This window comes from Ammospiza nelsoni, chromosome 20, assembly GCF_027579445.1.
Source record: "Ammospiza nelsoni isolate bAmmNel1 chromosome 20, bAmmNel1.pri, whole genome shotgun sequence".
Taxonomy (NCBI): domain Eukaryota; kingdom Metazoa; phylum Chordata; class Aves; order Passeriformes; family Passerellidae; genus Ammospiza; species Ammospiza nelsoni.
The window spans coordinates 10329601-10346574 of NC_080652.1; the positions used below are offsets into that span (position 1 = coordinate 10329601).

The window sequence follows — 16974 nt, forward strand, 5'->3', positions numbered from 1 at the left end:
TTCATCTCTAGTGCCTCCCAGCATGAGGTGCAATTATTTAAATCCAATGCTATGGAGGATCTCTGACAATATGCTTCCCCTCCAATACTTGCTTACAATGCACCATCTTTGATCAGCAGAATATTCACATGAAGCTACTGCAAAGCTCTTTCTTCCTATCCCCAAGAAATCAATATTGCATGAATGTGCATTGCAGCAGGAGTGGGGGGATAACCTTCAGCTGCCAGGCTTTAGCTCTGCTGTGTGAGCACTCACTGACCTGGAAGGCCTGGTGTGGACCTGGCCCCCACAGTGTTCTGTGCTGTCCAAATCCTTGCCAGTGTGCCCGCATGAGCTTGCTGCCCAGGTACAGAGCAGGCACATGGGACTGGCATGGAGACAGCCTCCTTTGGGAGCAGGAAGGGTGCCACACACGGACCCAGAGCAGAGCAGCCCCCAGGAGTGTGTCCCTGAGCCTCGTGACAGTGCAGTGCCCTGCATGCACACACTGCCCTCATTCACCTGCCCTCACCTGCCCATTCCCAGGCCAGCCCGGGGCTCCACAGCACCCTCCCCACTCCTCACGCTGTCCCTGGCTGAGCCAGCCCTGCGCCTGCTCCTGCCAGGGCTGGGTCCTGTCCCTGTCCCCATCCCTGTTCCACACAGCTGCGCCACCCTGATTTCTGAGTGATTTCGTTTTCCTGCTCTGGTGCAGCATTCACAACTCTTCTTTTTTGTTTTGTTTTCCTCTCCTCTTCTTACGCACTGACTTCCCCGCAGTCTGATAGATTTCACACGGTTACCATCTCCAACCCCTGAAAACAAGGACTTGTTTTTTGTCACAAGGTCTGCTGGGGCCCAGCCCTCGCCTGCCCGAAGCTCCAGTTACTCAGAGGCCAATGAGCCCGACGTGCAGATGTCTAATGGCAGCAAGAGTCTGTCCATGGTGGACTTGCAAGACAATCGGCTCTTGGACAGCGGGGCCAACGCGCCCGGCACGGCCGACTCGCTCAATGACAGTCAGTCGTCCCTGGGGCAGTTGCAGGGCGTTTGGAGCACACGGACTCAGCAGAACAGCGTGACGGGCATGGCCACCGTGCGCCGGGTGGGCCAGACCCCCACCACGCCGAGCGGCGAGAGCGCGCCCGGCCGGCCGCAGCTGCTGGCGCCGCTGTCCTTCCAGAACCCCGTGTACCAGATGGCCGCCGGGCTGCCGCTGTCCCCCCGCGGCCTGGGCGACTCCGGCTCCGAGTGCCACAGCTCGCTCAGCTCCCACAGCAACAGCGAGGAGCTGACGGCCAACAAGCACGGCTTCGCCGGCCCCGCCGCGGGCGAGGACTTCTCGCGCCGGCCGGGGGAGCTGGCCCGGCGGCAGCTGTCGCTGACCGAGAAGGGCGGCCAGCCCACGATGCCGCGGCAGAACAGCGCGGGGCCGCAGCGCCGCATCGACCAGCCGCCCCCGCCGCCCCCGCCCGTCAGCCGCGGCCGCACGCCGCCCTCCCTGCTGAACACGGTGCAGTACCAGCGACCTTCCAGCGGCAGCATGATGTCCTCTTCGCCCGACTGGCCTGGCAGCGGGGCGCGGCTCCGGCAGCAGTCCTCCTCCTCCAAGGGTGACAGCCCCGAGATGAAGCAGCGCACGATGCACAAACAGGTGAGTTCGGGCCCTGGCACTGAAGGGGCCAGGTGGGGTTAGCCCATGGAGATTGCTGCCATGGGAGGGGATGTGGCTCTGAACTGCCACATCAGTGCCAACTCCATAGTGGCATCACATGTGGGGATGTACCTCGGCTCTGGCACCTCTGGCCCGAGACAGAGGCCCCCCAGGGACAGGAACACAGAGCAGCGTCCACTCCCGGTGTCCCTCTGCCACATGGCACACTGGAGCGTGATGGTGGTAGGTGGCAGAGGCTCGAGGGCAATGGCAGCCACGCCGCTGTCCTGCGCTACCATCTTGTCACTGCTTTGCCTGTCCATGCCCAGGCTTTCATCCCATGCCATAGCCAACCCCGTGCCATCCCCCAGGCTTGGAACAGACCCTGATCTCCTGTCCCTGAGAGCCTCCCTGCTGCTGCTCCCATCCCAGGGGTCCAGGGCACTCCTGCACATTCCTGTTTGCTCTGTGAGACCCTCTCGTAGGAGCGGGGAGGAAGGAGCCCAGAGCGACATTCCCGCTGGGATCCCAGTTCCAGACCACGTGCTGGGCTGCACAGAATTCCATCCCACTGTCCGTGGAGGTAAAATGGAAGGCAGTAGGTCACAGGCCTAAGGCCCTCTGGATGTCCTGCCATGGACAAATGGTTTTTATAGTGCTCATTTATTCACTCTACATTTCAAAACCAGCCCTACAGAACATTATCACAGTAAGAGCTCTGTGCCTAAAGAAGAGTTGTAAAAGAAAAGCAAACATGGAGACTGGACAAGCAGCAAGAGCCCACTGCACCCAGACCCTGAGTTAGCTCAGGCCGTTCTCCAGCCCTCAGTGTTGCTGTGTGTGCCTCTCCCACACAGCAGCTGTGGAGCCTGGTCAGTGCTGCCCACGGAAGGTTGTTCATGCTCCCATCAGGGGCCACTCCGTGATTCCGGTATCGATCCGTAAGCGCCAGCATTAGCAGCAGCAGCCTCTGTGTAACACAATCAATGCTCGTTAGGGACAGAGGGCACAGAGCTGTGCAAGCAGCAGAGGCCTGGATGTAGCAGGGTTTCTTCCAGGAAAACAAGGATTCTCCAGGTGGCCATCGGAAAGCTCTGGCCAGGTTCTCTTCACAGAAGATTCCTCCACCCACGCCTGTGGTCCTCACAAAGTTTCTCTTCAGACCTGAAGTCTCAGAATGCCTCTCCCACCCTCACTCTGCACATTTTATTTGCATGTTGGCAGCATGAGGATGTAGCCACCAATGCTCATGAGCCAAGTCTGATGCTTCTGATTCATAATTCTGGAGGTAGAAGACCAGACTGGAAGATGGCATGGGAAAGCCCCTGACCCCAATGAGGAAATGAAACCATTCCCCACTCCCGACACAGAACCTCCTGTTCTGCTGCCTGACAGTGACTGGGTTTCTAGATCCTGAAGGAGAAAGTTTCTGACATTTCTGATTTGTTAACTTGAATTCTCAAGTCATTAACTTGAATGACCAAGGCATGCAGATCCCATGTGTTCATCACACTGTTTACTGCAGCTTATAACAAGGCAAGATGGAAGGGAAATAGCTGAAGAGTGACTTTCTTGTGTTGTGGTTGGAAAATATTTAGGCAGTGGCACTGGCAGTCCCTGCCCAGGCCAGGACTGAAAGCAGCAGACGTGGCTGTAGCTCACTGACCATGGAACATCACTAGTAAGTGATACTGAGCATTCAGACCTCTTCAGCATCCTCAGTGCAGCCTCGGCTGAAAATAAACTTTTCTTCTCAAAGAAGGTACCTGTACAGTCATAAAGGAGAGTTTCAGATCTTGTTTTATGGAATCCATGGAAGCAAAGATGGCTCATAACAAGATGAAGACTTGAGAGAACTTTGCTCATGGAGTGAAAAAACCACATCCAGCCACTCTGCTCACCTGCAGGATCTGCTCAGACACCGGGGCCATGACTTGGAACAGGTTCCACTGCTTGACCCAAAATAATGTCCAGCTGCAGAACAGGAGTTGTTCCTGTTCCAGCTCCAGCTGCTCTGGTAGCTCAGCCCGTTGCTGTCTGAGCAGCATGGGAGAGGGTCTGCTTGGAAGGAAACTCTCTCTCTCCAGCTTCATGACCATTTGTGTTACAGGTTTTTCTTTTGTCATGGTTGTATCATTGTTTCATTGTAGGCCCCTTCTCCTGTGAACCCCAATGCCCTGGACCGCACTGCTGCTTGGCTTTTGAATATGAACATGCAGTTTTTAGAAGATGAAAGCATTGACCCAGATTCCAAGCACAGGGATAAGCTCAGGAATAAGGACGAGCTCAGCCAAGCAGAAAAGGTAAAACCTGATTGGATTGAAACAAGTTTCTGAATAGAGAGAGGATTTCCTTGAATGTTATCCCCTGAGCACCCTGGGGAGAAGGTGGGCTGTGTGCAGGTCCCTGTGCAGCAGAGGGGCCAGGTTGCTCCCTGTCCTACTCAGCCTCCCAGGGAACTTGTGGGGAACGTTTGGGAGGCTTTCACACCCTCAGTGACTGGAATCACCTTCTGATGAAAGCAAGTAAGAAACACAGGAGCCAGGAATCAAGTGTTGATGCTGCCCTGAAACAAATTCTGCAGCCAGCCAGTGCCTCTTACTCTCCCCATTCCAAGTCACCCAGCTGCTGGGAAGATTAAAAAAGGGATTTAGCACAGTTGTAACAGAGATGGAGTAAGGCACAGGCAGCCTCCTGCCTCACAACAAGGCCATGGAGCAGGAAGCAGCTTCCATGTCAAAAAGCTGTTCATAGACCTAAAATTAAGCCCAAATTTTGGTCTCATAGACAGCACTGGTGCCTGAGGTGACTTTGTGGCACTTCCACAAGGTTATGGCAGTGTCACACACATCAAACATGGCCAGTCCAGGGGTCTGCCAGGAAGCCATGAGCAGAGTATTCAGTCTTGGCCCCTGGGCACACAGAGACTCTGTGCCTCTGAAGCAGAGGGGTGCTGCTCCCTTCCCCTCCTTCCTGGGCAAGTCTGGGGTAGGAGAAGCTGGGAAGAGACAAAGTAGGCCTGGCAAGGATGAAAAAGAGGGATAAAAATGAGGATCCAACAGACAGAATCTGGGAAAATCCCATCTTTTCTAATTGCTGCTTCTGCAAGGTTATTTCTCAGCAGCCTGGCTCTGCCAGGATTGTGGCAGTTGAGCATCAAGAGCATTTGGGATGTTTCCTCAATGTGCTTCTCTTCTATCACACCAGCACTGCAGACATCATCCCTCCCTCAGCCCCTATTCTGTTTCTCAGCACAGACGTGTCTCTGGCTTTGTTCCAGTAGCCTTCCTGTGCTCATTCTGCTGTGCTGTGTCATTTGGGGGCTGTCACCTCTTAAACCCAAGGAAAATGCTGAGGGCAGGAGGTGTAGGAGCCAGGAGGTCCAAGGTAGCAGCTCCCAGCTGCCCCAGGAAGATCAGGGCAGTTTTGTGGGTTCAGCCCATCCTGACTGGCACAGTGGTGGGGTTACAAACTCTGATGGCACTGCAACATCCCCAGTGCCTGCCCCAAGCCCAGCAGGAGCCCCCTCAGGCTGTCTCATTGCCATGCAGCATCTCTCCTTACTCTGCTGTCCCATCAGTCACTGACATTCAAGATCACCATTAGCATAACCTCTCTCCCCATCACTGTAAGACCTGAATGGTAACTGAGAATGAGACAGGAGCGACTCCTTCGGGCTCTGAGGCCTCTCCTGCTCTCCTCTGAGCTCACTTACGCTGCTCCTATTTTAAGGCTAGGGTAGGTATTTAATCTTTCCTGTTCAAGCAACTCCCTGCTGTCTGACTTTAGTGCTACTGTGCAGCTTTGTTCCCTCATTGCTTCAGGTTCCATGTGCAAGCCCTGCCGTTGCTGTGCTGCAGTAAGAGCTTTGCTAAAGGAAAACCGCCTCGCTCCAGTACTTTTGCAGTTCAGGAAACCATCAGCTTCCTAAGTTTTCAATCCTCTGGAGCTGCAGTTATTTTTGCAGTGCAGTGCTGCAAAAATATTTGCAGTTATTTTTGAGTGGGGTGCTGGTCAGTCCCCAGCATCAGCCTGGCTGCCCTCCCCTCTCCCTAGGGCTGGTCTGGAGTCCCACAGTCCAGGAGGACTCTCAGAGCTGGGACATGACCCAGCCCATCATTGCAGGGCCTATCCAGCTATGATGGCCAAAGGGGAAAGGCCAAGTCAAGACACAACAGAGTGCACTTCTCTCAGTTCATTAATTGTAGCTTTAACAGCCTTCTGACTCACATTGAAGCCTTTTTCCTGTATCTGACTTTAAAAGCAACGTGCTACATTATCAGCTGCATGTTAATTATTCTAAAGTTATTGCAGTTGAGATGCTTTTTTAAAAGACTATGTCCAAATATAATTTTTTGAAATTAAAACAGTTTTCTTGTGCACACACTCACTGGATTTTCCTTTAGCAAAGCAAGTTTACTGAATGCTGTGCTGCCGCAATAGCTGAACCCAGTTTTACCGAGTTCAAAAGCTCTTAGTTTTTTTAATTGCTTTATGTAATTCTGCTGCTGATTTATAGCTTCACCCAAATGAACAGTACAACTGTGGGGTCTTGGCTTCATGCAGCAGCTCTTCTTGGACTGAACCCTGGTTTGATGTCTGAGTAAAATGCTGGGCCCCAAAAGGGAGCAGTGCTCTGTGCCCTGCTCAGCCAGCACGGTGCCCTCGGTTCGATGAAGGGTGCAGAGACAGCAGTGTCCTGCATTTGTCCCTGCCCCTCGGGCCTGGCACCCAGCCTGCCCAAAGCCCCCCCCGTTTATTGCTGCAGACCGAAGAGCTCCTGTGTGAACCCCAAGCCCCGCGCTGCAGCCTCCCTGCCTGTGCGAGCCCCGCGCTGTCGGTGTGAGAAGCTGCCCGCTGCCTTTGCCAGGCCCGCTCTAACCTGCATTTCCCCTGTGAAATGCCAGACTCTGCTAACTGCCCACTCTGTGCACCTGCCAGCGAGCTGCCCGCCCCGCGGACCCGGCATCGCCCCTGGCGCCGCGGACGAGACGGAAGAGGAGGTGTCGGCGAGCGGGGTGTCTGATACGGGTTTGCAGCTCTAGTCTGATACAAGGACAGGGGCTGAGCGGGCTTGGGGGAAAGCCTGGCCAGGGCAGACCCTACGAGGTAACGTGCCACGTGTGTTCTCTCCTCCTGTGTCTGTCCCTGCGCGCTCAGTACCAGCAGGACCTGGTGGTGCTGCAGGACAAGCTCCGCATCTCCAACAAGAAGCTGGAGGAATATGAGACTCGCTTCAAATGCCAGGAGGAGACGACGCAGAAGCTGGTGCTGGAGTACCAGGCCAGGCTGGAGGAGAGCGAGGAGCGGCTCCGGAGGCAGCAGGAGGATAAGGAGATCCAGATGAAGGGCATCATCAGCAGGTACAGGGAGATGGGAGTGCTGGGGATGGCAGTAAGGCAGGGAAGCCTGGCTGGCATTAGAGCTCACCCCTTCTCAAGAGAATCAGGATTCTTTGGAGGTGCAGGCAGGTTTCACATATGGGTTTTCCCCTCAGTGTTACCTGGGACAAGGAGAACCCTGATGTTTTCCTGATGCACAAAGGCAGAATTTCAGGAGGGGAGAGTTTGGAGGCTCTGGCAGGCTTGTTCTGTTCATATAGCTATGGCTCTCATCACCATCTCTTATCTGGAACTCTAAATCCCTTTCTCCCACCCAGTGGGAAGTGGTTTACACTGGTCCAGGGCTGTTTCAGTGCAGCATGTTTCACCTTTACCTGAGCCAAGCCCACTTAGTCCTTTCAGTCAGCCCTCACCACTGGGTCAGCCTTTGCTGTGCTGTCACTTCAGCTTTGGGGCTCCCTGCTAGAAAAAGCTCCTGGGAAGAGTGAGAGCCAAGAAAAAAAGCTTGGTTTGTGGATAAGAGAAGGCAGAGTGTGAGTGTAATACCTGGGTTTAGCAGAGCCCAGCCAATGTAATTTTTCCTTGTGTGCTCGGCTCCCAGACTGATGTCGGTTGAGGAGGAGTTAAAGAAGGACCACGCTGAAATGCAGGCTGCTGTGGATTCCAAGCAGAAGATCATTGATGCACAGGTGAGTGCCCCATGCCAAAGGCTGCAGCAGGACACAGTGGCTGTCACAGCTGTGTGCAGCCTTGGAGCGTGGCACAGACGGCGTGGGGTGGCAGTCTGGGGAGGGATCATGCCCACAACTTAGTCAGTGAAAGGATCCCATCCCCTGGAGCATTGCTTGGTGCTTCGTGTCCCAGTAATGCCTGGGTCATCAGAACCTGGACACAAGGAACACACAGCCTGCCCACAGCCAAGCCTTTGGATTGTGATTTGCAGGATTGGGAAGCTCAGGTACTGCAATCAGTAACAGTGGAAGAGGAGCATCACATGATGGATGCAAAACACTGTGCTTGGAAAAGAAAATATAAAAATACAGCCCATAATCTTTTAGGCTGTCTAGAGACCACCATGTCCTCACCAACCAGGCCTCCCTACAGCTTGTGGCTTAGAAGTGATAGTATATTCTGGCCTTACACTTAACGACCCTATTGATCACTACTTGGGACTAATTCACTGTAGAGCTAATTAAAAAGAAGACAGTAGTAATTTTGTAAAAAAAAACCCAGCTTTTCTGGGGAGGAATTTGTTCAAAGCTGCTAAATCATCCATCCTGTTCTGTTCCACACTCCAGAAGAGCCCAGCAGACCCTGGGTGTCCCTAAGGTGCCAGTGGTGGTACCTGCAGCCTCCCAGCAGCTCTGGGACCTCCTCCTGTCCCCTGCACCTTGTGGGGTACATGTGAGGTTCTGACCGTGCCCCTGCACGCTCTCTGCTCTTCTCTTTCGGTCACCTCAGGCTGTACATGTGTTGGACATGTTCCTTGCTGGACTTTCAGAGTTACACACAAGCAACTGCTGTGTCCCTGAGCTGGTTCTGTTCTGCTCGTGGCAGTCATAGGATGGCATTTGTTCAGTGTCACAAAGAACAGGAGTGGTGGAATCAGGCTGCAACTTTGGAAGCTCTTGCTCCCATCCTTACAATGCTGTAATCAGTGAGAGCTGCCATCAAAGACAGCCTGGGAGGCTACAAGTCATTTAAACTATTAATTTATACTAATTAAATACTGACAGGAATACTATCTTGGGAGAGTTTGGGTTTAGAAATGGAATCCTACCATATTTTGTAACAGCTGAGTTAGAACAAACAGTACAGTGTATAACAGAATAATTAGAGCAACTGTCTTACCTCCATTTTCATCAAGATCCTGAAATAAATGTAGCTCACACTGCACAGGCAGGGGATATCTGTAGCCCTGCAGATTTCAAAAAGTGCTGTGTAGTACTTAAACCCCCCCTCTGCCCCCAGGAATGCCAGAGAGAAAGGTCCTGGTCCAAAAGGCCTCGGGGTCACTGTCTTGGGCCGACATCCCAGAGGGACAGGGCTCGTTCCTTTCCACTGACCGTGCCCTCTGCCATTTGCTTGCAGGAGAAACGCATTGCTTCCCTGGATGCTGCCAACGCACGGCTAATGAGTGCCCTTACTCAGCTGAAAGAGAGGTACAGCATGCAGACACGTAATGGGATCTCCCCCACAAACCCAACTAAATTGCAGATTACAGAGAATGGAGAATTCAGAAACAGCAGTAATTGTTAACGCGCGGAGGGCGCTGCCGCAGGAGAGGCCTGGCCGGAGGGACCGTGCGCAGCAGGCGTGAGCCGCGGCTTCAGAGAACGGCTGCTCCCCGAGCACCAGCTCCTTACTGCGGACGGCGCCGACTGACCCTGCTGGGAGATGTCCTGCCAGCACTTTGAGGGACGGGAATGTCGAGTGTGAGATGAGTGGCATAAGGAAATAACATATATCTGAGAATCGCTGTCACTGGTGGATTTGAGTCAGTGTTTAATGTTCAAAAAAAAGTAACCTTTTCCTTCTAAACTGCCCAAAGGATATGCCTCACCCCTCCCAGCAAGGAGTAACGTCCTTGTCATGCAGTAAGCGAAATAAAGGGAGCTGGGCAGAGCCTGCAGCAGGCAGGGGCCCAGTAGGTCCAGTTCAAGTGTGCTGCTGGATGTAGCGTCCGAGGGACGGCAGCAAGGCCTGGCCCACTCCTCCTGTGACTCCCCCGGAGCACAGCCCTCCCAAAGTGAACCCCAGCCGAGCCCAGCATCCTTCCTGGGGGCTCTTGTGAGGCTGCTGACTTTCACAGCATCCACAGGGCATTTATGCAGCTAATTAGTGTTTGATTAACTCCGCCCATCCAGGGAGCACAGTGCAGATGGAAGGTCAGGGCGGTGTGGTGGCCAAAGGGGTGCTGTGTGGGGAGCCCCCGTGGCAGGGGGGCAGGACTGGTGCTGCTGGGGGTCCCTGGGCAGCCCAGGGGCACAGAGCAAGGCCAAGGATGTGGCACAGGAGTGGAGGGAGGAGCTGGCACCTGGTGAATGGCAACTCGATTCCTTTGGACAGCTTCTGTTCTCTCACAAATAAAGGGGAAGAGTTTTGTAAGCAATAGCCCCAGGCATTGTCCCACGCACACTTCCTGCCACAGAATAAAGTGAATGTTGCCTGAGCTTGGTCCCCGAGCTGTGATTGAGGGACAGGGGCTGGATTTGCTGGTGCCTGTTGTGGTAGAGGGGGAGAAAGGGGGCTACGTGGAGTGGCAGCTTCCTGCTTGATCAAGGGTTCATTGTGGGGATGGAATGCTCTGTGCTGAGAGTTTTACTATTTCTGGGGAGAAAAACAGACAAAGAAACAAGAAAAAGCCCTGAAGAACCATGAAGATCGGTAATTGTATTTCTTTTCTTTCACAGTATGCATTAGAAAAAAAAAGATCCCATTTTCTGGAATACTGTCCTCTTTAAATTGGGAATGAGCACTGCATGGAAATTAACCGGCTTGAAGAATGTAAAACATGGTCATAAGGGAGTAACCACCAAGAACAGCAGCCACCACCGAAAGGCCCCTTGTCAGGAGCACTGTGCAGGCATAAGCCAGGATTAGACTTTCCCAGCTTCGGCACAGACACGTTGAGCTCAGCTGGGGCGCCCCTTCAGGGGGGCTGTGCCGCTGACCTGCCGCCACGGTGTGCTCGTGGGTTTGTGCTTCCTGCAGTTAGCCCTTCACAAGTCCCACTCTCAGAGCAGGTCCCTCGTACCGAGAGCCACAGGTTTCTCTGAGACATGGACAGTGTACAGTGTACAGGACATCTGCCTATGCTCCCTCTAAAGGTTAACACACTGCTCAACGCCTGTCCTAGCTCCTCCTGCCATGTGTAAATGTACAGCCCAAGGGACTAGGATGTTCCCTGAGCTCTGCTCTGCTTAGGTACCGTCTCCAGCCTCACACTTCCCAGGCTGCCTGAGCAGGACACTGCCAGTAAGCTCTGCATTGCCGTGCTGCCCCGCAGCCGTAAGGCTCCTTAACAGCATTCTTCCTCATGCAATCGTTTGCAAAATTTAAGATGCTCTTTTTTCTACACGTTTTTCTGGTCCCTGGAAGCCCTGGGCAAGCCCAGGAGGAGCGAACGTGTTGCACTGAGGTCTCCACACCCCGCCAACACCTGCCGAGGGGTGCAGCACACAGCAGACCCCAAACGGAGCTCCTCAGAGCAATGTCATAACTCAGTACTTATGGCAAGTACAGTCACCTTTGAATTTTGGAGACTAGCACAGATGGCTTTGAAGAACCTCACAAATCTGGTTACAACTGGAGAAAGACCCAGACAGGTTAGGAATATACAGGGTACTGTGAACCGTTGGGTACGTAGATTTACACCTGCCACTGTCTCAGAGTCAAATATGTAAGAACCCTGCAAAAAAGACTATTTTAAATGCTTTTGCCCTAAGATGCCTGTTTAGAGCTGATTGTTTTGAATTCTAAGTATTTGTGTTGCGAGAGACTGGAGTTTTTCAAGACAGAAGTGACATAGAGGAATGGAAACGCTAACAGGGCATGGGGCGGACGCCCCACCAGCGACGTTTCCATTCATACATGGAAGTAATTTTGGGATGCAGTCAGTGCTCTCCGTAAGAGCTGGAAAAAGAAACACCCACAAGCCAATTGTTTAGTGCTGAAGCTAAGCACAGTACATCTTAATCTTCTCAACCACAAGCCAAGGCACTGCTCCCTCCCAGTTTGTGATCTGTCACAAACTCCTGGTTGCCCTCAAACTTGCAAATTACTGAGCACATTGCTCTGCTGAAATAGCAGGAATGTTTAAATCCTTCCACAGCCAGTTATTAAAATCTTAAAAGTTCCAGTGCCAACATCTTCTGGAGTTGATGCTTAGTTTCCAGAGCCAGTACAAAAAGAAATTTAAATCAGGATGAAGTCTCGTTACAGTAGAGATTCCCCCCTGTTTTTCCCTATTTCCTTTTTCTGCAACTGTCAACAACTGGACCTAACCATGACTCTCCCCTAAAAAGGTCTGGGGGCAGGTGTTCAGGCCCAGGCTCAGTTCTGTCCTTCAGTTTGTGTTTCTGTTATTTATAAGCTGTACATTTCTCTGTGTGTGTGTGTGTGTGTGTGAGTGCAGGAGCCCGTGTGTTCCCTGCCATGGCCTCGGAGCTGGTACCTGGCATAGCAATACCTGGATCCCGAGAGGTGCTGCAGCACCAGAGCAAACCACACTGTCCCCAAGGTTTTGTGAGCGGCTCCATTTCCTTCCTGGTTCTTGCGCTTTCTACAGTGAGAGGCTGTTCTAGTACAAACACGTCAAAGTGTAAACAAAGTAAAAACACTCCAATTTTTATCTTAATACAAGTCTTAATATTTTTTTGTAAATGTTCTCAGTGTTTACTGTACCGTATCTATCTCACTAACAGTTGTATATAATAACTTATTCCTGGTGCTGCTTATTCGGTCGGGATTTGGCTGTATCTCACTGCTGTGTTGGAGAGGTGGGCTCGTGCTGCCAAATCCTGATCCAGACCCATGTTCTGATTCCAGCCTCCTCCCTCGGGGATCTGAGGGAAGGGAGCAAAGCCATGGATCCAGATTTGTGGTGGGCCCACCTCAAAGATTCTGTTTTTAGAGTTTTGATTTGGAGTTTTGTTAAACTGTAGTGAACGCTCCTGAAAAAATGAGCGGGTTTGTGTGAAGGGGGCTGAAGGAGACTGAGCGGTATCCCAAGGTCTCTGTGGACTGTAAGTATCATCATCTGGAACAGGGATTGTGGCTTCAGTGCCAAAAGATGGGAGGGACCCCAGTCCTTCCCCATGCCAACTCATAATACTACAGTGTAGTCACCAGCCCCTTCTGCACCAGTTTAAGCAAATCCTGCCGCCATCCAAAGAGTCCAGTGTCACTTTGCATTGTCATTTGAGTCTGGGTAGTTTTGTTTTCACTTCTGCAGCTGTAAAGCACTGATTGCACTGTGAGAACACGTGGAACCCTCTGGTCTGGGAGCCAGTCCCTGAGGTTGCTGCAAGGTTGCAGGACACAGGTTCTGCTACTATGAATACTCCTAAAGGGCAGAGGGACTTGCTGGACCTTAGTGAGGTGTCACAGGCTCTCCTAGGAAAGCAATCAGCAAGGAATCAATCATTCCCAAAGTTTAAATAGCTCATAAGCTTTTTCCTGTTCCTAATGTCCACACCCAGAGGTAACAGAAAATGTGCTGAGGTCTGTTCTGTGATGGACAAGGAGAGGATTTCCAGTCACAGATGGCAGATGCATTGGTGTGTTCAGCCAGGACAGCCACAGGCTGTGGCCCAGGGGTCTGATCTGAAAGGGGCTCATTTACCCAGCACTCCCAGGGCAGGGGGAGCAGCCCTGGGCTGAGGCCTTTCTGGCAGCAGCCTGTGACCAGTGGGTCCAGTAGCTCCCCCACAGTCCCTGCCCTGTCCCACACACAGCTCTGCCTGGACAGTACAAAACAAAGTCCAAAGGGAACACATTCTGTGGCACTGTTCCTAGGTGGACACTCCGTCATTCCCTCCTGCAGTGACTGCTGGGGTCACTTCCTCCCAAAGGTTTGTGTTCAAAGCAGTCCAGGCTGGCCAGGACTGGGAGCTGGTGTGGGGCAGAGCCATGGCCTCAGGGCCACCAGGAGCTCCCTTCAGTGGCCACAGGAAGGGACAGTCCCTGCCATCCCCAGCCTGTCCCTGAGCCTCAGGGCTGTTTCAGAGGAGACTGCTCAGCCAGAAGGCTCAGACAGTGGCACCTGCCCTGCTCTGACCTCACACAAACTGCTGCCTTCTCCTTCTGCCTTTTCCTTCTCCCTTGGGGAAAATCACCCATGGGGGAGTGGGAGGACAAGAGCAGCATGAAAACATGCAGCTCATGGGCTGTCCAAACCAAATCCAATCCTGAGGGCGTTGCACAACATGCAGAAACAACCATGCTTCTGAAAAGGGTGTCACATTCAAGCATTGACTTTCACAGATCACCTGAGCTGTGACATTGCTGTAAATGCTATGTGGCTCTGCATCAGCTTCCAGTACCCCAGAGTGCAGCCTCCATGTTCACATATTCCTTTATCATACATCACTGTGTCTTAAGATATACCTCTCTCTGTATATCTGCTTAGGCTGATACTTGTTCCTGATAAGCAGTCGCTATGTTTTATATCCTCTTATAAAGAAAAACAAATCTTTTTTTGTAAGTATGTTTAAAAAACAAAAATGCAAAGTGGAAGTGTTTGCTGAATCTCTTTCAGCTCCTTTTAAACTATGTAATAATGTACAGAGAAAGTTGTTGGTGTTCAAAGAAATGATGTGGCTGTGCAATTTATGTACATTTGCAATTAGAAATATTAAAGATTTATTTAGATATTTTACATAAGTGCTCCAGCACCTCTACTCAGTCATTTCCAGCTTTTAGAGCATCCTGGCACATGCCACATGCACACACAAACCTGTCTTATCTGCCTCCCCAAAGAGATCACTGAAATTTGCTCCCAGTAGAATTTTAGCCCTGACTCCACCACTTTCCCCTCACTTGCTTGGGGGGTGTGACAGCCAGGCCTGCTCCTGTCCCCACCAGTCCTTACAAACCACCCTTCTGCCTCCAGGAAAAGAAAACTTGGAGGAAAGTCATTAAAACCCTGGGCAGCATCAGCACCTCTGCCTCATTAACATAATCATAATTAGCTCCTCTGGGAGAGGTGGAAGTCAGGCTGGCTGCATGGAAATGAGTGGGGATGTGGAGAGCACCTATGGCTGTTCCTGTGCTCACAGGGCTGGAGCCGGGCTGGGCACTGGGCTCCTCCTGTTCCTGTCAGGAACCGGCCCCTGCCCAGGGAGGGAAGCCAAAACCCACCCAGGCCAAAATCCTCTCTCAGGGCTCTGCCATGCCCCTCAACACTGTTGGTTTTGAAGGCTGAGAGAAAGAAAAATGCAGCCCTGGAAACACACAGAACCTCCGAGAACGCTGCAAGGAGGGATTAGTCAAAACCACCTTGACTTGAATAAAACCTCCTTAGCGGCTGTTGGGCTTCATTAGAGCAGAGCTGAATTCCCAGCCAAAACCACCCAGAACGTCTCTGTGCCCCTGAGAGCTCTCAGCATCTGCGGCTCCGCAGCCCGGCTGCAGCCGCTCCCCTGGGCCCCGGCAGACGGGCAGGGCTGGGAGAGTGAGACTGGAACTGCAGATCAGCAGCCAGAGCAGCCACGGGAACACGGGGCCGGGGAGGCTGCGGAGTGCAGATGTGTTTGCTTGAGGTTTTTTATCTGGAGAGTCATTGTAGCACAAGACTTATCAGCAGTAATGATGTTCCAGTAATTGCACCCTTAAAGTACAGGGTTTGTTCTGAGTTCAGTGAGAGTCACCAGCCCATGAGCTGCTCCTGGTGCCAGGCAGCCCCTCCAGCACAGCCCAGGCAGCACCCCAGGCAAGGCTGAGGTGCTCCCACTCCATTGTCCCAGCTAAGCCCTGCAGCAACTGGCAGCAGGGAGATGTCAGAACTGGGCATCTTCAAAACACAGGAATCCTGCCCACCACAACTGAGGACAGTGACAGCCAGAACAGTGGCCACTGACAGCTGAGGAAGGGCCAGCATTAAGCCAATACTTGCCAAGCTGGGGCTGCAAGAGCACAGAAGAGCCTGTTTGCTTTGTCAGTGGGAGGAAGACAGGGAGGTGCAGAGATGAGGCTCATACCTAGTGAGGGAAGGACAGGAACAGCTTGTGTTGGCTCCTCCAGTAACAGTCTCTGCTCTGCTCCTGACATGCATCTTTCCCTCACAGCTTCCCAAGCCCTTCACAAGCAGTCAGCTCCCACTCCACTGCAGTGGGTGAATGTCAGCATCCTTATTTTCACAACAGGGATGTGCAGTAGGAGCACAACTTTCCCAAGGCCTCCCAAAAGCTACAAAAGTCAAACAGCTGATTTTCCTTCCGCCCCCACCACCTTCTGTGTGCAGCCATCCCACACACAGCAGCCCAGGCTCCTGAGCAAACATCCTCTGGAGAAGTAATTCAAAGCCAGGCAGTAAACAAACCTCCAAAGCCTTGGCCCCAGAGACGCGAGCGCAGCCGCTCCCTGCCGGAGAGTCAATAACGACAGGAGAGCAGAAAGGAAGGAGCTGGAAGAACAAGAGTCATTAGTGGAAACTTGTTGTTTGTGCTAATTAGATCATTATCTGGAAACTGCTATTGATGTTGCTATTTTAGCTCCTGCTGCTGTTCACAACTTTATTTTATCCATGTCTATTGACTGCCCACACTCATCCACATCCTGCCGAAAGGGCCGGCAGTGCCGCCCACAGCCAGCCAGGATGGAGATGGTTTGTGTCCCGTGCCAGGCAGCACCTCCTTCCTCACCCTCACCGCAGCACCTGCAGGGTCCTGAGACACTCAGGAAAAATGTTTCCCAGCTTGTCACATTGTGCCCTGTGCTATTATTGATCTTAGTCAGACAGTGGATCGTGTTACCTGGTTATTAAGTGAGAGGAAGAGAGAGGAGGACTTGCACACCTGTAGGATTTCTGCCATTTCCAACCTGACAGCCAGCACAGCCCCTCAGCACATAAATGATTTTGATGCAGGCCCCGTACATGATCAGCTTTCCCCATTGGTGGCATGAGCCATAACTGAATAACCTCAACCATTTGATTTTTGTGCTACATCATCAATGAGTGAAGCCTGAATAACAGAGCTCCCAAGTTGACTGACCTTGATTTATTACAGTCACTAACTGTTCTTCCTCCTGAAAGCCACAGCCCATCCTCACCCCCTGAGTGAGGAGAGCTGTGTGCTGGGGGACTTGGGCTGATGGGAGGACAAACATGAGGCTCAGCAAACCACACATCAAGGAGCTGGTTTCCCCCCAAAACTCTCAATCTCCCTTTCTCCTCCTTGTTCACCAATGGATCTGAACCTGACCTGCAGAAGGGCTTTTGTATTTCCACTGATGAGGCAAAGGAAGAGGGAAAATTGCATCACATCACCACAACAG

General features: G+C 52.3%; 1 protein-coding gene across 7 annotated transcripts in view; it reads left to right on the top strand.

Annotated features, from left to right (window-relative positions):
• The window catches only part of DAB2IP (DAB2 interacting protein), a 154714-nt gene extending 140353 nt beyond the window's left edge, over positions 1-14361 (top strand). For all 7 annotated transcript variants that reach the window (XM_059486171.1, XM_059486172.1, XM_059486169.1 and 4 more), the window contains 5 exons: positions 760-1633; positions 3784-3936; positions 6794-6996; positions 7577-7664; positions 9067-14361. In XM_059486171.1, the coding sequence (XP_059342154.1) occupies positions 760-1633; positions 3784-3936; positions 6794-6996; positions 7577-7664; positions 9067-9234 (1486 nt within the window). In that variant the 3' untranslated portion in view covers positions 9235-14361. The remainder of the gene's footprint in view (positions 1-759; positions 1634-3783; positions 3937-6793; positions 6997-7576; positions 7665-9066) is intronic.
• Positions 14362-16974: the final 2613 nt, after the last annotated feature.